The following is a 24,042-nucleotide window of genomic DNA, read 5'->3' as shown; positions in this document are numbered from 1 at the left end:
GTCGGATCGGTGAGTAGCAAGCGGTTTAAAAACCGCTTTAATTTGCTATTTTATGCCAGGGGGGTGACAGGGGGAATGGGGTAAAGTAAAATTTTGAGGTTTGGCGCGAGACAACCCCTTTAAGAGAAGGCATCCAAGGTTGCAGCTGCCTTAGGCCGCCTGCACAAGAACAGGTCGGATTCTGCATGCGCGAGCCCGCAAAATGTTCATGCGCAAATATATTCATGTGACACAGGCCTAAAGGTATGCAGCCTGTCCTGCTGGTCAGAGAACATGACAGATGCTGTTTGAAACAAACCTGTCAAGTGCTATCAACCTATCTGATAGCAGCATATGATATGGGGGAAAAAGCGGAGCTCTGTAATATATAGATTTTTATGATTTTAAGCAACATTTCTGGAAAAAAAGCTGAGTAAATCCTGACAGCACTCCCCAGAGAGACAGAACGCTGAATACTACGGTACTTGAATGTTTGCCAATATTTCAAACCTGGCCAGCAGTTGCCTTCAAAGTCCTGTCCACTTATGTTCTTCACAAAGTAACCCTTTTCTTTGGCTTCCGAGTATAAGGTATACTTTGGGTCAACTTTTATGTGAGGGTCAGAGATAACAACCAGCTGTGAGTGAAGGAAATATTTAATCAACAATACAGATAAATATAAAGTAGATAATAGTAGTCAAAGTGCATCCATTAATAAAAACAATATTGGAATAGTAAGTAAAACATTAGTACAGCTGGTTTCAGATGGCTTTAATGTGGCCAGATTTTACTGTTGATATTTTGGCAACAATGCTTAACATTTCAACTGAGCTAACATACACCCTAAATGCTGGCTGCCATGGATGCCTAGCAGTGACATCCATCACCTGTAGACTGTAATGATATCCTTTAATGTATACAACCTGTGCTTTTTAATAGCTTTTCATGATACAATCGTTAAACTTATGGGTGACAAATGTTACTGTAAGGCATACAGTATGTTTAATGCATCTGTCACCTATAATAGCATAAGTCTAATGCATACCTTATAAAGAGCTATGGAAAAGCTCATGACTTCTCCTCCATCATTGATGCACGTCAAAATGCTGCCTACTGCACCTGACGTGTGTCCCAGCAATTACTTAGAAGAGGCACTATTGCCTCGAAATGTGTCTATGTACTGAAATAAACAGAGAATTGCGCTAATATCTCTATGTACTGGAACATTCTTTAGAATTATCAGGTGGCACCTTATTGCCAGTTTTGTTTGGATCGCTTTTATTGCCTTTTCTTAGGAGGAGAGATGAACAGTTGCAATTCTAGTACGTTTTTTTAAAGTCATTCACCAAGCGGATCATTATGAATGTAGATATACTAATTATGTCTATGGCATTTTTCCTATTAAAGTATTTTGTCATGGTGATAAGTGTATTTCTGTACACTCAATTTTTTTTAAGAAACTTGAAGCTGCGATTGTTCAATTACTAGCATAGTTTTTATATAGTGCAGTCAGAGGTGGTTCGGGCATAAATTCCAAGGAAAAGAAATTGCAGTGGGTCAGTTGAATCCTGGGGTTGGTGCCTTGGGTCTTGAATAAAATAAAAAGAGGAATTTCCAACAGCTGCAGTCTTCACTACTTTTATCCCCCAAATGACTTTTGCATAGTGCGATCAGTTCATATGATCACTGCAGCCAATCCCCATCCTCAGTCTTGTTGAGGCCAGGGATTGGTAGCAATGATCACAAGATAGGATTGCGCTACCCAGAAGTAAATGGATGAACAAAAGCGGGGTAGAAAAGCCAAAGAAAGTAAATGACTAGAGATGAGCGAACGTACTCGTCCGAGCTTGATACTCGTTCGAGTATTAGCGTGTTCGAGATGCTCGTTATTCGAAACGAGCACCACGCGATGTTCGGGTTACTTTCACTTTCATCTCTGAGACGTTAGCGCGCTTTTCTGGCCAATAGAAAGACAGGGAAGGCATTACAACTTCCCCCTGCGACGTTCAAGCCCTATACCACCCCCCTGCAGTGAGTGGCTGGCGAGATCAGGTGTCACCGGAGTATATAAATCGGCCCCTCCCGCGGCTCGCCACAGATGCGTTCTGACAGAGATCAGGGAAAGTGCTGTCTTGCTGGAGTTGCTATAGGGAGAGTGTTAGGAGTATTTTAGGCTTCAAGAACCCCAACGGTCCTTCTTAGGGCCACATCTAACCGTGTGCAGTAGTGTGGAGGCTGCTTTTTGCAGTGTTGCACTTTTATTTATTTTTTTTATATCGGCCGTGCAGAGCATTGCGCCCTGCAGTAATTATACATAGTCCAGGGCCAGTAGTGGTGGTGAGGCAGGGACAGAAGACATATTTATTGAATATAGGCAGTGGGCCTTTCCAAAAACATTTGGGAAAAAAAATCTATTTGGGCTGCCTGTGACCGTCCTCAGTGTACTGGGTCTGTGCTGGGGGTAGTTGTCCTAATTCATACGCAGCCAGCTAAGTGTTACAGCAGGCTTGCGCAAAATTATTTCCTGGCTCTGTGTTGGCTGTTACATCACCGCTGTATTCCAGTCCACAGTGCAACAGTTTGCAGTTATTTTACATACTCCAGGGCCAGTAGTGGTGACGCAGAGAGAGAAGACATATACAGTGTATATAGGCAGTGGGCCTTTCCAAAAACATTTGGGGAAAAAAATCTATTTGGGCTGCCTGTGACCGTCCTCAGTGTACTGGGTCTGTGCTGGGGGTAGTTGTCCTAATTCATATGCAGCCAGCTAAGTGTTACAGCAGGCTTGCGCAAAATTATTTCCTGGCTCTGCTGTGCGTTCCGTAAGCGAAGTCAGCCTCCAACCACAGGCCAATAAGTGGCACATCTTATTACAGCGTTCTGTTTCTGCACTACTGGTAATACAGCATGCTGAGGGGTAGGGGTAGGCCTAGAGGACATGGACGCGGGCGAGGACGCGGAGGCCCAAGTCAGGGTGTGGGCACAGGCCGAGCCAGTGCGGTGGCCAGGGGTAGAGGCAGGGCCAGACCGAATAATCCACCAACTGTTTCCCAAAGCGCCCCCTCGCGCCATGCCACCCTGCAGAGGTCAAGGTGCTCTACGGTGTGGCAGTTTTTCACAGAGACGCCTGACGACCGACGAACAGTGGTGTGCAACCTTTGTCGCGCCAAGATCAGCTGGGGAGCCACCACCACCAGCATGCGCAGGCATATGATGGCCAAGCACCCCACAAGGTGGGACGAAGGCCGTTCACCGCCTCCGGTTTGCACCACTGCCTCTCCTCCTGTACCCCAACCTGCCACTGAGATCCAACCCCCCTCTGAGGACACAGGCACTACCGTCTCCTGGCCTGCACCCACACCCTCACCTCCGCTGTCCTCGGCCCCATCCAGCAATGTCTCTCAGCGCACCGTCCAGACGTCGCTTGCGCCACTGTTTGAGCGCAAGCGCAAGTACGCCGCCACGCACCCGCACGCTCAAGCGTTAAACGTGCACATTGCCAAATTGATCAGCCTGGAGATGCTGCCGTATAGGCTTGTGGAAATGGAGGCTTTCAAAAGCATGATGGCGGCGGAGGCCCCGCGCTACTCGGTTCCCAGTTGCCACTACTTTTCCCGATGTGCCGTCCCAGCCCTGCACGACCACGTCTCCCGCAACATTGTACGCGCCCTCACCAACGCGGTTACTGCCAATGTCCACTTAAAGGGGTTGTCCCGAGGCAGCAAGTGGGTCTATACACTTCTGCATGGCCATAATAATGCACTTTGTAATGTACATTGTGCATTAATTATGAGCCATACAGAAGTTATAAAAAGTTTTATACTTACCTGCTCCGTTGCTGGCGTCCTCGTCTCCATGGTGCCGACTAATTTTCGCCCTCCGATGGCCAAATTAGCCGCGCTTGCGCAGTCCGGGTCTTCTCCTCTTCTCTATGGGGCTCCGTGTAGCTCCGTGTAGCTCCGCCCCGTCACGTGCCGATTCCAGCCAATCAGGAGGCTGGAATCGGCAATGGACCGCACAGAAGCCCTGCGGTCCATGAAGACAGAGGATCCCGGCGGCCATCTTCAGCAGGTGAGTATGAAGACGCCGGACCGCCGGGATTCAGGTAAGCGCTGTGCGGGTGGTTTTTTTAACCCCTGCATCGGGGTTGTCTCGCGCCGAACGGGGGGGGGGTTTAAAAAAAAAAAAACCCGTTTCGGCGCGGGACATCTCCTTTAACAACGGACACGTGGACAAGCACAGGCGGGCAGGGCCACTATATCTCCCTGACGGCACATTGGGTGAATTTAGTGGAGGCTGGGACCGAGTCAGAGCCTGGGACCGCTCACGTCCTACCCACCCCCAGAATTGCGGGCCCCAGCTCGGTGCTGGTATCTGCGGCGGTGTATGCTTCCTCCACTAAACCACCCTCCTTCTCCTCCTCCAACGCAACCTCTGTCTCGTAATCAAGATGTGTCAGCAGCAGCAGCACGTCGCCAGCAGTCGGTGTCGTGCGTCGTGGCAGCACAGCGGTGGGCAAGCGTCAGCAGGCCGTGCTGAAACTACTCAGCTTAGAAGAGAAGAGGCACACGGCCCACGAACTGCTGCAGGGTCTGACAGAGCAGACCGACCGTTGGCTTGCGCCGCTGAGCCTCCAACCGGGCATGGTCGTGTGTGACAACGGCCGTAACCTGGTGGCGGCTCTGCAGCTCGGCAGCCTCACGCACGTGCCATGCCTGGCCCATGTCTTTAATTTGGTGGTTCAGCGCTTTCTGAAAAGCTACCCACACTTGTCATACCTGCTCGGAAAGGTGCGCCGGGTCAGCGCACATTTCCGCAACTCCAAGACGGATGCTGCCACCCTGCGGACCCTGCAACATCAGTTTAATCTGCCAGTGCACTGACTGCTGTGCGACATGCCCACACGGTGGAACTCTACGCTCCACATGTTGGCCAGACTCTATGAGCAGCGTAGAGCTATAGTGGAATACCAACTCCAACATGGGCGGCGTAGTGGGAGTCAGCCTCCTCAATTCTTTACAGAAGAGTGGGCCTGGTTGGCAGCCATCTGCCAGGTCCTTGGAAACTTTGAGGAGTCTACCCAGATGGTGAGCGGGGATGCTGCAATCATTAGCGTCACCATTCCTCTGCTATGCCTCTTGAGAAGTTCCCTGCAAAGCATAAAGGCAGACGATTTGCACTCAGAAACGGAGGCGGGGGAAGACAGTATGTTGCTGGATAGTCAGAGCACCCTCATGTCTATATCTCAGCGCGTTGAGGAGGAGGAGGAGGGGGAGGAGCATGAGGAGGAGGGGGAAGAGACAGCTTGGCCCACTGCTGAGGGTACCCATGCTGCTTGCCTGTCATCCTTTCAGCGTGTATGGCCGGAGGAGGAGGAGGAGGAGGAGGATCCTGAAAGTGATCTTCCTAGTGAGGACAGCCATGTGTTGCGTACAGGTACCCTGGCACACATGGCTGACTTCATGTTAGGATGCCTTTCTCGTGACCCTCGCGTTACACGCATTCTGGCCACTACGGATTACTGGGTGTACACACTGCTCAACCCACGGTATAAGGAGAACCTTTCCACTCTCATACCCAAAGAGGAAAGGGGTTCGAGAGTGATGCTATACCACAGGACCCTGGCGGACAAACTGATGGTAACATTCCCATCCGACAGCGCTAGTGGCCGAAGGCGCAGTTCCGAGGGCCAGGTAGCAGGGGAGGCCCAGAGATCAGGCAGCATGTACAGCGCAGGCAGGGGAACATTCTCTACGGCCTTTGCCAGCTTTATGGCTCCCCAGCAAGACTGTGTCACCGCTCCCCAGTCAAGGCTGAGTTGGCGGGAGCACTGTAAAAGGATGGTGAGGGAGTACGTAGCCGATCGCACGACCATCCTCGGTGACGCCTCTGCCCCCTACAACTACTGGGTGTCGAAGCTGGACACGTGGCCTGAACTTGCGCTGTATGCCCTGGAGGTGCTTGCTTGTCCTGCAGCTAGCGTCTTGTCAGAGAGGGTGTTTAGTGCGGCTGGGGGAATCATCACGGATAAGCGTACCCGCCTGTCAACCGACAGTGCCGACAGGCTTACACTCATCAAGATGAACAAAGCCTGGATTTCCCCAGACTTCTCTTCTTCACCAGCGGACAGCAGCGATACCTAAGCAATACGTAAGCTGCACCCGCGGATGGAAGCATCGTTCTCTATCACCATCAAAAACGGGGACATTTTTGTTTCATCAATCTGTGTATAATATTCCTCCTCCTCCTCCTCCTGAAACCTCACGTAATCACGCCGAACGGGCAATTTTTCTTAGGCCCACAAGGCTCAGTCATATAATTTTTCTAAACAATTTTTATACGTTTCAATGCTCATTAAAGCGTTGAAACTTGCACCTGAACCAATTTTTATTTTAACTGGGCTGCCTCCAGGCCTAGTTACAAATTAAGCCACATTAACCAAAGCGATTAATGGGTTTCACCTGCCCTCTTGGTTGGGCATGGGCAATTTTTCTGAGGTACATTAGTACTGTTGGTACACCAATTTTTTGGGGCCCTCGCCTACAGTGTAATCCAATTAATTTTTAGCCCACCTGCATTACAGCTGACGTTACATCAGCTGTGCTGGGCACTGCAATGGGATATATTTATGTACCGCCGGTGGGTTCCAGGGAGCCACCCATGCTGTCGGTCCACACGGAGTTGTAACTACATGTGTCCACTTCTAAAGAACCCCAGTCTGACTGGGGCATGCAGTGTGGGCCGAAGCCCACCTGCATTAAACATGACATTACCTCAGCTGTGATGGGCAATGCTATGGGATATATTTATGTGCCGCCGGTGGCTTTCTGGCACCCACCCATGCTGTCGGTCCACAGGGACTTCACAATAGGGAGTTGTACCTGCCTGTGTCTATGAATTAAAAAGCCCGGTCAGGTTGGGGCATGCAGTGTGGGCCAAAGCCCACCTGCATTTAATCTGACGTTAGCTCTGCTGTACAGGGCACTGCAATGGGATACATTTATGTACAGCCGGTGGGTTCCAGGGAGCCACCCATGCTGTGGGTGCACACGGAATTCCCATTGCGGAGTTGTACCTGCCTGTGACTATTTATAAAAAACCGCGGTCTGACTGGGGCATGCAGACACCTTGACAGAATGAATAGTGTGTGGCACATAGGTTCCCCATTGCTATGCCCACGTGTGCAGCTCCTGATGGCGGTGGCACAGGATTATATTTCTCATTGCTTCTGTACAGCATTGTGGGCTATCGCCCCGCCCCTTTTAAAGAGGGTCGCTGCCTAGCCGTGCCAACCCTCTGCAGTGTGTGCCTGCGGTTCCTCCTCATGGCAGACGCACTTATAAATAGACATGAAGGTGCTGTGGCATGAGTGCAGCTGAAGGCTGCGCAGGGACACTTTGGTGTGCGCTGTGGACACTGGGTCGTGCGGGGGGGGCGGGTTGGGCAGCATGTAACCCAGGAGAAGTGGCAGCGGAGTGTCATGCAGGCAGTGATTGTGCTTTGTTGGAGGTAGTGTGGTGCTTAGCTAAGGTATGCATTGCTAATGAGGGCTTTTCAGAAGTAAAAATTGTTGGGAGGGTGGGGCCCACTCTTGCCGCTATTGTGGCTTAATAGTGGGACCTGGGAACTTGAGATGCAGCCCAACATGTAGCCCCTCGCCTGCCCTATCCGTTGCTGTGTCGTTCCCATCACTTTCTTGAATTGCCCAGATTTTCACAAATGGAAACCTTAGCGAGCATTGGCGATATACAAAAATGCTCGGGTCGCCCATTGACTTCAATGGGGTTCGGTATTCGAAACGAACTCTCGAGCATCGCGAAATTTTCGTCCCGAGTAACGAGCACCCGAGCATTTTGGTGCTCGCTCATCTCTATAAATGACTCCAGTCAAAGAGGATATCCTCTGTGAACATGGGATACAAGTGTTTTGTTATCACTTACTGTATAGTGTTAGTATCTGTTCATGGTATGTCCCTCTTTTCACTGTTCAGAAGTCGGGAGGTATATGTTTTGTGCTTTGTAGAAAATTTGCTGTAGTGAGCTATGCAAGCTACATAGGCTTCTTCCCTCCTACTACTAGTTTGGCTGTGGCTGGCAGTTTGCTGACCTCTGCCTACTTGTGTATACCCCATTTGCTGCTGGTTTTGGCCCACCTACAAAATGAGGCCACTTTGTAATATTTTTCAGGGACACTATGAGTTCCGAATCTGCCCATGAGTGCAGTATAGTATGCCTATGACAACAGCGTATTAGACCCTGCTAGAGAAAAAGTATAATAAACTGGGTTATATAGCAGACACTGAAGCCTTTGCCAAACTTCCATCTGCTATAGAAACTCATCAGCTCTTCGCAATTGCATTGTAGGGTGCTAATCGGTGACAAGGGAAGCCCACTCCCCATGTCAACTGCTTACATGCCACACTCACTGTTCACTGTGGCATGTAAGCTTTTAAATGGCTAGGATCAGAGGTTTCTGCACTTCCAACTGGTAGAGCAGCAGCGAAGCTGTCAGTACACAGCCGGGCCCCAGCTCTTCCCGGATTGCACCACTTTTTTGGGGGGGTTAAACTTGTAAAGCTGTAAAATGTGTATGTGCAGGTTTAAAGCCTGTTAGTGGTGGTCATTAATGTGTTAATTCTAAATTAATTTTAGTGTAAAACCCTGATACAGCATACACAAAACACTCAAGGATTCTTCAAGGTCAGTTTGTAATACTTGGTGGATGATTACCTTACGTTTCTTCTCCTGAAGATTTTCTTGCATCTTGACAGGGTTAGAAAATTTGTCCTGGTCCCATGTAAAGTATCTCTTTCCGTTGGTGTGTTCAATATCTAACCATATGACATCATAAGGGATATTGTGATCATCAAAACCCGAATCTACGGCTTCAACATCTGCCTCATCCTCATAATTCCAACGACATTGGTGATATCCCAGTGTGAATAGAGGAGGAAACATCTGGGTACCTGTTATGATATAGAATTGTGTTTGCACAGTTATTTTCCCGAATTAAGCAACAAAATACATATTTTAGGAATACTTGCCTGTCAACTGGGCATACTGTTTAAATACATCATAAGGAGTAGGTCCCATTAACAAAAAGACGTCCACCACTCCACTCTCAGACATCCATCTCACGTTTGTTTTCGGAACTGCTCTTTGTTTTTTTACATCTGGAGATTTCAAGTGCATTTGAGGCTGTTGACCAAAAAATATATATATAATAGTCAGAAAAGTGTAATGTAGTCAACAGCAATCTACAGATATAGCCAAGTTCAACATGCCTGTGCTAATCTTTTTTTAACAAATTATCTATGAGGGTTTTTTTTCACTATGTAGCTATCTCCAAGTATATGTAAGTGAGTGAGTGCTACCTTGGTAACTTATTCCTTTTTATCAGAAACTCTTTCTCCTCAGATGGTCATGTGATCTCAATTCTGACCAGTCTGTGTGATACTATTACATGGACCCTACCACAGAAACTGCCTAAAGGGGGAGACACTCCTATCTCAATTACTGTTTTTTAGAGGCGCCTGTCACATAGTTATAATAGAGAACATCACAGCTCAGCCCCCCTACTTATGGTTTATAGCTTATTTAAGTGAAGATAAAAGGTAATGATATTTAACTGTCTCCCCAATAGGCAAACATATTACAGCCTATAGCTAATGCTGCCTGATGCATCATGGGATTGATGTCAAAGTGGAAGTAACATCAAGATAGTGCCTGATAAGCATTAGATGGGGGGCAGCACTGAATGGAAGTAGCTGCAATCAGGTGATGGGGCAAGGATGGAAATGTGTTCATCAATTCATACCGCATGTGGTAAATTCTGATCCTCCCATGAACATAGTGCAACAGAAATTTCCACAGTTATATTGTCATTCATCATTTTCAATATTTGAAAATACATATTAAGCTATTACTTTTTTGAACATTTTTTTTATTGTGAACATCCTTAAGAAATGTTTTAAACCACAGAAGTAATTTAAAATATCAGCTTGTTGTTTACACCTACTTGCAAGACAGCTTGAGAGCGAATTTCTACTAAGGTCTCTGATGCATTTAGCCAAAAAATGCCACATGTATGTGACGGTTTGTGTGCCAGCAGCAGGGGCACAGATCCATAAATTCCCATTTTGTCATAGATTTTGTATCCAAATACATCCAGATTGTAGAGCCGATATGCCTCATCTTCTCTAGCAATGAGAAGTAAAACACAAATTATTTTGAAGCACTTGTCAAATCTAAATGTAGTACAGCTACAATGAATAACAATGTAATAACAATCGCTTTACTTGTAGCTATTTCTTTATTTAAGTTGTTCTTTTATTAATTTGTTTAAGCTGTAGCTAGAGATGAGCAAGCATACTCGTTAAGAACAAATACTCGAGCTCAGAAAAGATTCGGGTGCCAGTGCGGGTGAGCACCGAGTTGCGGGAGTGAGCAGGACGGAGCGAGGGGGAGAGAAAGAGAGAGAGAGATCTCCCCCCTTCCCCCCCCCCCCCCCCCCCGCTCTCCCCCGCCACCCCCTGCCGGCACCTGAATCTTTTCTTACGAGCGGGCAGGTACTCGAAAAGGACAATACTCGCTCGAGTATTTGTCCTTAATGAGTATGCTTGCTCATCTCTAGTTGTAGCTATTTATTATTTTATGTATGTAATGCCCCTATGGTTGGGGAAGGGGGGGGCTGCCAAACTGGAGACACACACTTACTTTCTATAGACATTGCTGATGATTGTGCTTTAGGGCAATTACAATGAATGGTTGATGGTCAGTAAAATGTCAATAGACTACTACAGTGTCCAGAAAAGATTATGACCCCCCCCCCCTCCTCCAGAGACCTACAGGAGATAAATGGGTGTAATAAACTAGTGGTTATTTACATACGAACCACCATCTTCTCCTCATAAGATGGGTGGCAACACTTCAGAAATTCACCTCTACAACATAGCTTTTGCTTTAAAAAAGGATTCACCAACCTTTTATTGCTTTCATCAGCAGATCAGAGCAGTATTCACACTGTATTTACAGACTCCAAGTGAATACCTGGCCGTCTGGCCTCTAACTACCACTATACACAGGCCTAATGCCTCAACTTTACTTGTGTAATTTCAAAGTCTCTGTATGGTTCCCACAGGCCCTTCTCAACAGCGTGCCTGTTCACAGTACTGGAAGCACTCCCTAAGACCTCATGTTCACAGGCTGGTCGGATCCTGCATAATCCAACCCTGCCCGCGGCCGAGTACGTGCTTGCCTGTCTGGGTTTTCACTTAGGATGTGTGCGGAAGCGACGGCTGGCGCACCGCTGCACATGCACAGTAGAGATTTTTTCTTTAATCTCCTGCTTTGACGCGGAATCTGCGGCCCGCCTGCAAAACAAATCTGCATGCTTTAATTAAGCTGCGGAAATCCTGCACGGATTTCGCATTTCAATTCCCCCCGTGGACACTGGGCCTAAGAATCTCACCCTTCCGTTATTGAACCCTCTCAGGCGGATTATAAATGAGACAAATAGCTGGCTCCAGCACAGGAAAAACCCTGCAACACAGACCACCCAAAATATCTGCACTCATGCCCTATAGATGAGATACAAAGCTGACAAATGTGAGCTGTAGAAAACAAAAAATATCTAATTGCGACAGATTTTCTACTGAAAATATGACAGTTTTCTGGTGCAAATTGCACTAGAAAGGTGTCTTACATGGTTTGTACCACATGTGCCAAGTGCTTGTAGGTACTTTGGACACATTTTTACACCTTGCCCCACAAAGAGGTCTGGCTTTGTGCAAAGAGCACATGCTCTAAATTTGACATTATGCACCAAAAACTATGTCAAATTTTTGTGCAATTTTTGTCATACAATAAGCCAACTAGGGCATTCCAGGACAAATCATCCAACAGGTAACACCTGACCCTCTCTCATTTTTACAAAGCTTTGCACATCCGTTCATTACTAGAATGCATATAGCATTCCCAAGCCTAACTCATGACTCAAGAGTTTTATGTCAAGCGCATTTGGGGGTGGGGCATGTGTAGGTAAAAATCTTGATCTACCCACAATTTTTGGCTCATTTGCCCAGAAAAAAATTGAACAGGATGTTGGCATCCCTGACTCCTGTGATTGGTAGCTCTACCGGTATGCAGTGTAATAGCTGAAAAACTGTCAACCACAGAGGGTATGGTACAATATGATAATGTGGCCCTTGTACCAGAAAAGACTGTACAAAATCCTGGTTTATAGTCTAGTATACACATTTTCGTGACAAAATAAGGCTAAGTCCACACTAGCGTTTTTTGATTCTGTGTAGCTGTTCTGTTGTGAAAATGAAAACCACAAGTATTGTTTTTCATTGACAGCATTGTTAAATAAAACGGAAATGTTGCAATCCGTTTTGGTTCCTTTTTTAAATGGTAAACAAAAGCGCAGCTGTCTGTGCTTGTACTTCAGCTTAAAAAAATGGAGTGACGACGGAAAATTGTCAAACACATTAAAACTTAAGGTCTTCAATATCAAGGCCTGTCTATGGGCACAAAAACGGAAATGTTTTCTTTACGTTTAGCTGCTCCCATGACGGAACAGCTGAATGGAAACAAAAAACGCTAGTGTGAACAGGCCCTAAATTGTTTCTTTGCATCTGTAGTATGACCTACCTAGTCTGAGAATGTTTCTGTCATAGCCTAAAGTAGAGTTTCCACACTACGGTAATGGCATGCATTCCTGCACCCCCCCCCCCCCCCCCCCCCCCATGGCATGCAGTGGCAACACATCTTGCTGGCATGATCGACAGTATAGTGAAGCCGTAGTCTGCTGCGGATTGCTGGGGTTTCGGATGTGGGTACCCCAGTGTGGGAAACCAGCCTAACCATGACTAATAAAAAATGTATCCCCTAATAGAATTGATGGTTTGTGTGATCAACATACCCTGTATCTTGCAGCTGGTGTGTATCTGCATGTTCTGGAAGTCCATACATATTTTCAAACCCGTGCAAGGTAAAATCAAGCCCTATAGAAGAGGGATCTGAGCAAATAAAAAGTAAAATAAACTATATTTTTATGAAAAGTCATGAATTAAATTTCTAAAGAAAAATGCATTTTGTCATTACATTTCAGATCCAGATAATCTTCAAAGGTTTCTTTCCACAGTCCAAACAGTTCCTATAGATAAAGATAAAAGCTTCTTTCATTAATTATGAAATTGATAATGAATAACCAAAACTGTATATACTGCTGAATGCACAGTACAGGCAAACGACCTCTGGACATATAATGAGCAATACTAGTGTTTCCACGCCAATTATTACTTTCTCCCAACAGGTCTTAAAGAGATTTAACAGTTGTGAACGGTTTATGGCCTACCCTCAGTACAGATGTACAATAGTAGAGCTGCAGGGTCTATCACCCAAAACCTCACCAATCAGCTGTACTCTGGTACTCTAGAGCTTGTGCACTTAGCCGATTTCTGCAGGAAGCCCACATCTCCGTCCTCACTGCAGTGACCAGACTTGGCACTACAGACAGAGATCCCACTGAAGTGAATGAGAACTTTGCCTGTAATACTACTACGCTGGACTACTACAGTAAAAAACGGAGCTGCCTGCTCTGTGAAGAAATCAAGAGTCCACAAGCCCAGAGAAAAACTGATTGGTGGGGGTCCTGTGTGATGGACCTCTGCCACTCCACTCTACATGTACTGAAGATAGGCCAAATTACAATCGGACAATCCCATTAAGGATATCTCAGTATTGTTTGAAACACTGACAACAGTTGTATCATCTTTGCAATGCTAATGAAATCCTGGAAACATGACATACTTAAGAATTGGTGTTATAAAACACTGTACTAATACCAATACTTAATAGTTAAAGTGAAGAGAATACATAAGAGGAGGACCAGCAAGACCATCTCTTTCCATATTTGCTACGGAAAGTGGAGGACTCAATGTTGCCAAGTGTTGCATAGTCATTCAATCATTTTACGGACTTCCAGGTGCAACAGCTGTTGTACCATTTATCTGCACCTAATCATAGTAATATAGTATGTTAGTCTGAAAGAAGACAATGTCCACCTCCCTTGTTGATCCAGAGGAAGGCAAAAAAACTCCAATGAGGCAGAAGCTAATTTAGCCAATTTGGGGGAAAAAATTCCTTCCCGACTCCATAATGGCAGTCAGAAAAATGCCTGGAATTAAACTTCCTACCTGACTCAAAGACCCAGATCAACAGCCCCGCATAACCATATTTATTGTCTATATCCTGTAATATCATAGCGCTCTAAAAAGGCTTCTAGCTCTTAAAACTCCTCTATCGATTTTGCTATCACCATGTCCTCAGGCAGAGAGTTCCACAGTCTCACTGCTCTTACAGTAAAGAACCCCCTTCTTTGTTGGTGATGGAACCTGCTTTCTTCTAGACGTAGAGGGCACTCCCTTGTTACAGTCGCAGTCCTGGGTATAAACAGATCATGGGAGAGATCCTTGTATTGTCCCCTAATGTATTTATACATAGTTATTTGACTGTCTTTTTTTCCAGGGTAAATAATCCCAATTTTTGAGCCTCTCTGGGAATTCCAGTCCCTTCATTCCATTTATTAACTTAGTTGCTCTTCTTTGAACCCCCTCAAGCACTGCAAAATCTTTCCTGGCACCAGTGTCCAGAACTGTGCGCAGTATTCCATGTGAGGCCTGACAAATGCCTTATATAGTGGAAGAATAATATTCTCATCCTTCGCCCCTATACCTCTTTTAATGCACCCCAAGACTTTATTTGCTTTTGCAGCAGCGGACTGGCATTGATTGCTCCAGTTAAGTCTACAGTAAACTAGTACCCGCAGGTCTTTTTCCATATCACTTTTCCCTATCAGTACCCCATTTAGTGTATATTGGTGACATCCGTTTCTCCTGCCCATGTGCATAACCTTACATTTATCAATATTAAGCTTCATTTGCCATTTTTGTACCCAAGCTCCCAACCTATCTAGGACTTTTTGTAGCCGCATATTGTCCTCTGTTGTATTAATTATCTTGTATAACTTTGTATCATCTGCAAATATTGATATTTTACTGCGCAGTCCTTCTATCAGGTCATTGATAAATATATTGAACAGAATGGGGCCTAATACTGAATCCTGTGGCATTCCACCAGCAACGGTGGCCCAATCAGAGTACGAACCAATAGGCTTTGCCACCCCACCAAGGACAGGAAGGTCTGATGTTTGTTTCCCATTTCCTTCCCTTTAAAATGACCTTTGGGGCAATTTTCTACCACTTTGTTTGTTAACAATGCAGTTCCTCTTTGGATGAACGTCATGGTCCTATGTATGTTCTTGCTACCCAGTAGTAAAAGGGATGGCCCAATCAGAGCTAGGGCCTCCTCTCTCCATGGGCCCTATAGCAATGGCATGGTCTGCCTTCAAGCATATATATGTTATTTAGCAGGGATTTACCTCAGATGAAGCTGCTTTCTTTTCAGGGTTAGTTTCTGCCAGCCCACTGTAATACAGAAAGAATTAAATAGGATATAGAATAATTAGGTAAATGCCACAGAAAGATACAAGGCTCTGTGATGAATAGTAGAGAAGAAACCGGGGCTACAGGACCGTTAGAGTTACATCTCTAGTAACAAAAAAAATGGAAATACTTCTGGAAAAGAGGTTATTTGGTCACTTAAAGACTAAAAACCTGTTGGACCCTAAACAGCACCGCTTTTCTGGGAGCAGATCATGCCATACTAATCTCCCTGATGTCATAGAAATAGTGGATGAAGGTGGTGCTATGGATATGGCCTATCTGGATTTCAGTAAAGCCTTTGATACAGTTCCATATAAAAGTCTCCTAGAGAAGTTACTGCAAATTGAACTGAAAGGGGTGGTCTGGTTACTGGACAACTCCTTTTCAATAGGATCCTTGGGGTAAAATAACAAATAGAGAGACACTTTTCTGCAGACCCCAGGATCCAGTGCTGCAACCTGCAGTGATCTCAAAGATTCCTGTGACAGATGATGCCAAAGGCAATCAAGTGACTGCTGCAGGCGCAGCCAATGAGAGTCTGCAACGTCACTACCCGTTCTCCTGGCATTGGCGCTCACGTCCTGAACACCATGATGCCAGGAGTTAAAAAATGTGACCCTGCAACCTCTCATTGGATGCAGCAGTCAAGTGATTTCCTGTGACATCATCTGTCACAACAAACCCCTGGACCTCAGTGGTCTGCAGTGCTGATTCCAGGTGTTCACAGAGGGGCAACTATCTCTCTGTTTATTACTTAACCCCAGGGAATCCTATTGAAAATAGGTGTCTGCCACTCGGGACCGTCACAATCAGCTGTTTGAAAGGGCAGCAGTGTTAGTGTGAATGCTGCAGCCTCTTTGATGTTTATATCTGAGCCCAATGTGGTTCATATTCAGAAAGCCACATTTTTTTTATAGCGGCTGTTCTGAGTACCATAGGTTTGTCCCATTGAAGTGATTGGGACAAGCCTGTAGTACAAAGAAGGGGCGCTATAAAAAAATATGGCGTTCAGGATGCAAATAGGATCGTGCTCAGATGTCAACATTTGAAGTTTCAAAGTGTATTACCAAAATTGTGGTCATTAATGGTTACACCACTGAACATGTATAAGAGTAGTTCTAACTGCGAGTTGCAGTATGGAACTAGGGAAGTGACATAACTTTCCCCACTGTTTACCCAAACTTGCATAATCATTTTTGTTTAACAACTGTAATAAAATGTAATATTTTTGTAAGCCCCGTGTCTGCCTCCTATTCTGATACTTGTGTTACCCGCCACCTCTCGCAACACAAAAATGGTGGAAGGTCTGAAGATCAAAAGTAGTAGATGCTTGAAATAGCTAATTTTAATTATTCACATGGAACAAACATGGTGACTTCTCAACATGATGTACTGAATGTACTAACCAAGCAAATTATTTCACATTGTGCGTATCCTGTGTAACCTTATATAATCATTTCTGCCTTAAATGTCACCTAAATCTAATATTTGATCGGAATCATCTTAATTTTCCCACAAACTACAACTAAATTTTACAGCTCAGCTGGTCTATCTTATGTCAACAAAATTTCCTTTCTCCATCGTCTCCTAAGTGGTGTAAGGCAAGTAAATTCTGTAAGTGCCATAAAATAATACAAATACCAGTTGTCAATGTTTAGCCTACTGAATCTAAGGAGTAGTTGGTGTGATACTGAAATATACTGCTCTTAAGACATCTTTTTTGGTCCACTTTAACAAAATAGTTAGATTTCCTAGTTATTCAGATAATCCAATTTATGTTAAAGGGGTTATGCTAAGACTTTAACTTGGGATAACCCAAGGGGTTAAATGTTTGATCGGTGGGGCTCTGATCAGCGGTCCTGACCGCTGGGACCCCCACAGATCACAAGGACAGGCATCTCATTTCCCCCATATAAAATGGAGTGCTGGCTAAGCATGCAGGCTCCATTTATCTCTATGGGACCACCAAGGACAGTGCTAGTCAACCTCTGGCAGTCTCATAGAGATGAATCATATGGCAAAGTGAATGCTCAGACTCTGCTCCATTCAAACAGACGGAAACAGAATCTGAAATCTCATAATTGTTGGGAGTCCCAGTGGTTTCCCCCCCCCCCCCTCCCCAATCAGACTCTTATCCTTGACCCTGTTGATAACAACTGTAATAGTTTATAACAGTTTACAGTGAAATTTTATTTTTTTTGTGAATAAATAAAAACCAAGTTTGCATTTCTTGCTGTAAATATGTCACTGATGAAGGTAATAGTAATTAAAAGCAGGGCACATCTATTTGCAAAAGTCATTGTTTATAAGGATTCCTTTAAAATGAGAAGATGCCAACATTTCAACATACTTCATCTCTTACTGTACCTTTCTTTGGATGGAAAGACAGCATTTTCAAAGTATAACTGTCCCTGAGAATTAATACTGATCAGTTCATTGTCATTCTGGGTAACCAGCATGGAGAATGGCTTAGCATTGACATGGATTTTACACAAGCTACTTGGGTCTTCTAGCACTAAACAGCTTGTTTCCTGGTTGCATACTTTAAACCTGTAAAAATAAAGCATTCTTTACTTCAAGTTTTTGAAATTCATTATCTAATTATCAGTAGTATAGCTTATTCACACGGGCGTATATCGGCCCTGTTTTCACGCCCGGCCAATATATACGTGACCTTTACAGGCAGGGACTGCCTATTATCCTAATGCTGGACTGTTGTTTTCTTGCCTGAAGCTAAGGCTGGATTTGTTTTGATTTTCTGGACTGAAATAAACACAGGTCACGCCTGCACTTGGACTTTACATACTTGTCTCCATCTCTGACTGCCGCAAACCCGCACTCTACCGAGCTGTCTTCCCACTATATATATATATATATATATATATATATATATATATATATATATATATATACATAGCTAAAAGTAATAGCTAACACTAGAGAAAAGAGAGGGAGGATTCAAAAAGATCTAGAAAAGCTTGAACAGTAGGTGGCGTCTAACGGAATGGTATTTAACAAGAAGAAATGCAAGGTCCTACATCTGGACAAGAAAAATGAAGAAAACACATACAGAATGGGAGGAATTTGGCTAACCAGCAGCACAGGTGAGAAAGACTTAGGTATACTAATAGATCATTGACTGAACATGAGTCAGCAGTGTGATGCAGCAGCAAAAAGGCAAACACAATTCTAGGATGTATTAAAAGAAGCATAGAGTCTGGGTCACGTAAGGTAATTATTTCCCTCTACTCTTCCTTAGTCAGACCTCATCTGGAATATTGTGTCCAGTTCTGGGCACCCCAATTTAAAAAAAGACATAGACAAACTGGAGCAAGTTCAGAGAAGAGTTACCAAGATGGTGAGCAGTCTGCAAATCATATCCTATGAAGAACGGTTAAAGGATCTATTCTCATTTGCAGAAAGAAAGACTAGAAGCAATGGGATGAAACTGAAAGGGAGAAGACTCAGATTACATAATAGAAAAAACTTTTTGAAAGTGAAAGTGATCAATGAATGGAACAGGTTGCCATGGGAGGTAGTGAGTTCTCCTTCAATGGAAGTCTTCAAATATAGTCTGGAGAGACATCTGTCTGCAATGATTTAGTGAATCCTGCATTGAGCAGGGGGTTAGCCCAGATCACCCTGTCTGATACAAGAGTTGGTCTCTATTTTATCATTAATTAAACACTGTGCTCTTTCTCGTCCTGCTTGTTTTTACATGAAAATTAATCACACTGTCTCTGATCTGTTGTTTATAAATATGTTTCCTCAGTTATAATCTGAAGGGACACTAAGTAGTCTCGAAAGCGGTACTGGTGCATTATGTCTCCACTGGAACTAGGTCTGACTAGGGGTGGAGACAAGGGAATGCCCCAAGTTGTGGATTGGCTGATCCCCGCACACAATATCTCAGGTCCTGGCTGTGTTAGCCGTTACAGCCATCTTCACCCCCTCCCGGCAGACAGCATGTCAGGTCCCAGCTGTTCTTCGCCGCAGGTAGTAGGCAAGCCGCTGCTCCGGCAGAACAGCAGCTGCCAGTCCTCGGCACAAGTGGCCAGCACAGCGCAGGACGGTGTGCTGTAGGTAAGCCGCCACTCCTCCGCTGAAAAGCAGCTGTCAGTCCTCGACAGAGCTGGACACCAGCGGCGCCACGGACAGTGAGAGCGGGGTTGGTGGTGGCGGTGCCAGTGCCTGAGGTGTACGGGAGCAGAGCCCAGCGCAGAGAGTGACAGCGGGGCCGCGGGGGAACAAGAGCTGGTACCTGAGAGGGCAGTCCGGTGGGGAGCTGTGTGAGCGCTGTGGCGGAGGGACAGTAGCGGAGATGGCAGAGTGCGGTGGCAGGGGGGACGGCAGCTGGGGACTGACAGGCCAGTCCAGCAGGGAAGTTGTGTGAACGCGGCGCCGGAAGAACCAGAGTGGACATGGCAGTCTGACGGGGAGATGTGTGAGACAGGAGCGGAAATGGGAGTCCGCCTGGGAGATGTGTGAGCTTGGCAGGGGGATGGGCGGTACATGTGGGGAGGCGTGTGTGTGGCAGCCAATTCGCAGCTGTACCCATCCCCTAGGTGTACCCTGTAACTCAGGGCTCCCAATCCATGTCTCTACCCATACATCCAGAGGAGACATAATGCACTAGTACCCTCGAAAGCTTGCATATATAATTTTTCTGATTAGCTAATAAAGTTATCAACTCAATAACACTTTTGTTTTTCTTATACAAGAGGATTTAATATTACAAGGATTTGTTTGGCTAACACGGTACTGCGCTATTTTTCCTCTACCAGCGGTAACAAAAAAATTTCTTACTGCTGAGTAGTTGGTTCCTTCACTAAAACATCAGGAACCTCAAATCTGGGCTTCAAAGAAGACTCTTCATTGATCTTTATTCTTAAGATATTACCTTCAACTGCAATGATTTTCAGTTTTAGTGGTACCTGCAGGGGAATACAAGCAAAGTAACTACGATGTACATAAAATTTTGAATAAACCATGTATTCAGAGATGTCAAATGAAAAACACTTACAAACATGAGAATGTCCATAAGCCTTAGAAAAGATACACCATCAAAGCAACAACCACATTCTAGGTGATAATCCAGGAATATAAAAGTGTTATATACTAACCAGGGTTTCTTGATGATTGAGATCTAGTGTGACGATGCCATTCTCAATATTCAGTGTGTTCAACTGAGCAAAGTATGGTGACTCATCTGGCTGAAACAACTTCTGCCTCCTAAATATACAAAAATGCAATAGTGTTAAAATCCATTGATTTAAAAGTCAAAGTGCAAACTTCCATACAGTAGTGCATGTTCACTTTATTATAGGTGCATAGCAGCCCAAGCATTAGTGCAAGTATTGAATTAGGCCTCATTATAAAATTCAATTTGCTTCTTTGAAACAAAAAAACTCTATGGCTTTGCATTACATTAAAACACTTAAAAGTATTCAAAACAAAAATGTATGTATTAAAAAAGTAACATGAGAGGTCTGTGAGGCACTGACTCCTAAGGTCATGACCACATGCTATAACTCCATATATGTAAGGGTATGGTCCCACAAATCATTCGCCACATGTCTGCTGTGCGGCACAAAGCTCCAGCTAGTTGCAGCTCGCTAATGATTTAAGTGCTTACTGACTGTACATAGTTAAAGGGGTTGTCTCGCGGCAGCCAGTGGGGTTATACACTTCTGTATGGCCATATTAATGCACTTTGTAATGTACATCGTGCATTAAATATGAGCCATACAGAAGTTATTCACTTACCTGCTCCGTTGCTAGCGTCCCCGTCGCCATGGATCCGTCTAATTCTGATGTCTTCTTGCTTTTTTAGACGCGCTTGCGCTGTGCGGTCTTCTTCCTGGTGAATGGGGCCGCTCGTGCCGGAGAGCTGGTCCTCGTAGCTCCGCCCTGTCACGTGTGCCGATTCCAGCCAATCAGGAGGCTGGAATCGGCAATGGACCGCACAGAGCCCACGGTGCACCATGGGAGAAGACCCATGGTGCATCGTTGGTGAAGATCCCGGCGGCCATCTTGGTGAAGGAAGAAGAAGGAAGACGTCGCAGAGCGGGGATTCGGGTAAGTAATAAATTTTTTTTTTTTTACCACAACCTTTGGGGTTGTCCTGCGCCGAACGGGGGGCCTATGGAAAAAAAAACCCCGTTTCAGCGCGAGACAACCCCTTTAAAGGCTACCTCTAGCTTGGATGCAAGATGTGATAAAGGTGGGCATGGAGGCTCTAGTACCATGTTGTACCGTCTCTAGCTTGGATACAAGATGTGAAATGGGACATGGAGGCTCTAGTACTCTATTGTAAAGTCTCTGGCTTGGATATAAGATGTTATACGGACGGGCATGGAAGATCTAGTACCTGTTGTACCACCTATAGCTTGGATACAAGATGTGATACGGGTGAGCATGGAGGCTCTAGTACCCTGTTGTACCACCTCTAGCTTGGATGCAAGATGTGATACAGGCGAGCATGGAAGTTCCATATGGCATCCTGCGGCATATCGATCCACATTTGCCATAACTGAGGCTCTAGGTCGTGCAAACTCATTGGCTGTCGAAGTTGGCATCCCAGATGATTCCATATATGTTTTATTAGCAAAAAAGTTGTCAACCAGGCAGGCCACAGAGGTGTGATAATGTTGCAGAGGCATTTCTGTGACATCCTTGCATTGTGCAGCCGAATATTATCCTGCTGGAAAATGCCTCTTGGAAGCCGCCATGAGAGGAACACATGTGACTGCGGGATGTCCTGAATATATCGCTGAGCTGTCATTGTCCCTTGTACCACTACTAGGGGTGACCGACTGCTGTATATGATGGCCCCCCCAGACAAACAAACCAGCATTGGGGGCAGTGTGCTGATCCACAGCAAAGGCAGGATTGAGGCGCTCACCCCGAGGTCTACAGACACATATATGTCTGTTGTCAGTGCCAAAAATAACCTCGATTCTTTGATGAAGACAACAGGTTTCCACTGCATGGAAGTCCATAGAATCCTAGAATGGTAGAGTTGGAAGGGACCTTCATGGTATCTGGTCCAGCCCCCTGCTTACTAAATAATCCCAAACAGATATCTGTCCAGCCTCTGTCCAGTTTCACTGTTCACTACACCACTGCAAATGGAAGCAACGTTGGCTGTCAAAGGCAGTACATGCAATGGGAGTCATGAGACCAAATGTCCTTCAGAACAGACATTGGGACCTGTAATAATGGTGCCATCTGTCACTGGATGGAGGACAATGAAACAGTTGGAGCTGCTTGTGGTTATCAGACAATTTTCTCTACTCGTGGTCTGTTGAGGGTCTCCGAAGCCCGGCTGCCTTGTGTGCCCTCACACATCCACTGGTCCCAACACCTCCTAACAGTCTGGTCAGAATGGCCCAGGTGGTGGGCAATTCTTCGATATGACCATCCAGCTTCTTGCTTTCCAATAATGCGTCCCCTCTCAAACTCTGTTAACTGGTTGTCTACTGGTCAACGAGCTCTATGTAAAGAGATCACTACACACAAGTAGCCTCTGAGAGCCTTTTTATAGACCAAAGGTGGAACCACTTTCAGAGCCTCAGGTGGCAAGACCGTTCACCTAATCACGCCATAACTTTAATCAATTGCATATCTGCCTGAGATGGACCTGCATGCCGAGTTTTGCAGCAGAACGACAACTCCTTCTAGCATTTTTTTTATAAAGAGTGTATTTTTCCCAAGACCATTTAAAATTAGTCAATGTAGATTTACCTGTAAAATCCAATCTGTTTGCAAGTCTTAAATTTGCTCTGACTCTCAAGAAGTGCGCTACAAATAAAAACAAAACAGTTTGTATTAAAATAATATGAAAATTTTACTCTTACAGTACAATGTCATTTTCCTGGTATGTTTACACATAGCGGAAATACTATGGATTTTCCGCAGCTGAAAATTCAGCTATAAAATCCGCAGCATTTCCGCAATAGACACAGAGTCAAAATGCGCACCAGTGGTGCAGATTCTAATTTGAAATCAGCTGCGTATCGGCAACTGATTTCAGAAGATACCGCTCTCCCCCTCCTAGAGCTGCTGGTCACCTCCTAGAGCAGCGCTGTACTCACTAGAGGTTGCCAGATACACGGTGAAGGAAGCGCTGAGAGCGCAAAGACTTCAGAGGTGAGGGGGAGTGCGGTATTTTCTGAAATCAGCTGCGGATGCGCAGATTAAAAAAAAAAATTATTTAAAAAAGTAAAAACTGCTGCTGTAATGTCTTCCATAGACTACACATGGTAAAAGCAGAAGATTCTCCTCTCTAACCTTCTGTAACATACACAGAGGCATGAAGCAGCACTTGTTGGTACAATTGTATCTTGTTTCCACCACAAGTATGGGTGGAGACCTAGTGATGGGCTGTATCCGCCCATTCTATGCCCACAAGCTAGTGATTGGCTGCCTGCGGCAAGGTCCTATCGGCGTAGGAATTAACTTATGGCTGAGATGGAGGGTTAGGGTTAGTTTCAGTTTTAGGCTTACATTATTAGTGTTATGGTATACTACACCAGCCCGGGTTGCCCTGGATC

General features: G+C 45.3%; 1 protein-coding gene across 5 annotated transcripts in view; it reads right to left on the bottom strand.

Annotated features, from left to right (window-relative positions):
* GANC (glucosidase alpha, neutral C) overlaps positions 1-24,042 on the bottom strand; it is a 104,505-nt gene that overhangs the window by 53,595 nt on the left and 26,868 nt on the right. For 4 of the 5 annotated variants that reach the window (XR_010793222.1, XM_066608546.1, XM_066608543.1 and 1 more), the window contains 11 exons: positions 23,234-23,290; positions 20,611-20,719; positions 20,294-20,421; positions 17,855-18,037; positions 15,424-15,469; positions 13,086-13,137; positions 12,904-13,000; positions 9,997-10,177; positions 9,023-9,176; positions 8,709-8,944; positions 490-616 (listed from right to left, as the gene is read on the bottom strand). Coding sequence is in view for 4 of the 5 variants with exons in the window: in XM_066608546.1 (XP_066464643.1) it covers positions 490-616; positions 8,709-8,944; positions 9,023-9,176; positions 9,997-10,177; positions 12,904-13,000; positions 13,086-13,137; positions 15,424-15,469; positions 17,855-18,037; positions 20,294-20,421; positions 20,611-20,719; positions 23,234-23,290 (1,370 nt within the window). In the remaining variant the exon portion in view is untranslated. Of the gene's footprint in view, positions 1-489; positions 617-8,708; positions 8,945-9,022; positions 9,177-9,996; positions 10,178-12,903; positions 13,001-13,085; positions 13,138-15,423; positions 15,470-17,854; positions 18,038-20,293; positions 20,422-20,610; positions 20,720-23,233; positions 23,291-24,042 lie in introns of those variants that run through there. The other variant, XM_066608547.1, reaches the window with a different exon arrangement.

Source organism: Eleutherodactylus coqui, chromosome 6 (genome assembly GCF_035609145.1).
Source record: "Eleutherodactylus coqui strain aEleCoq1 chromosome 6, aEleCoq1.hap1, whole genome shotgun sequence".
Classification (NCBI taxonomy): Eukaryota; Metazoa; Chordata; class Amphibia; order Anura; family Eleutherodactylidae; genus Eleutherodactylus; species Eleutherodactylus coqui.
This window is presented reverse-complemented; position numbering and strand designations above follow the sequence as displayed.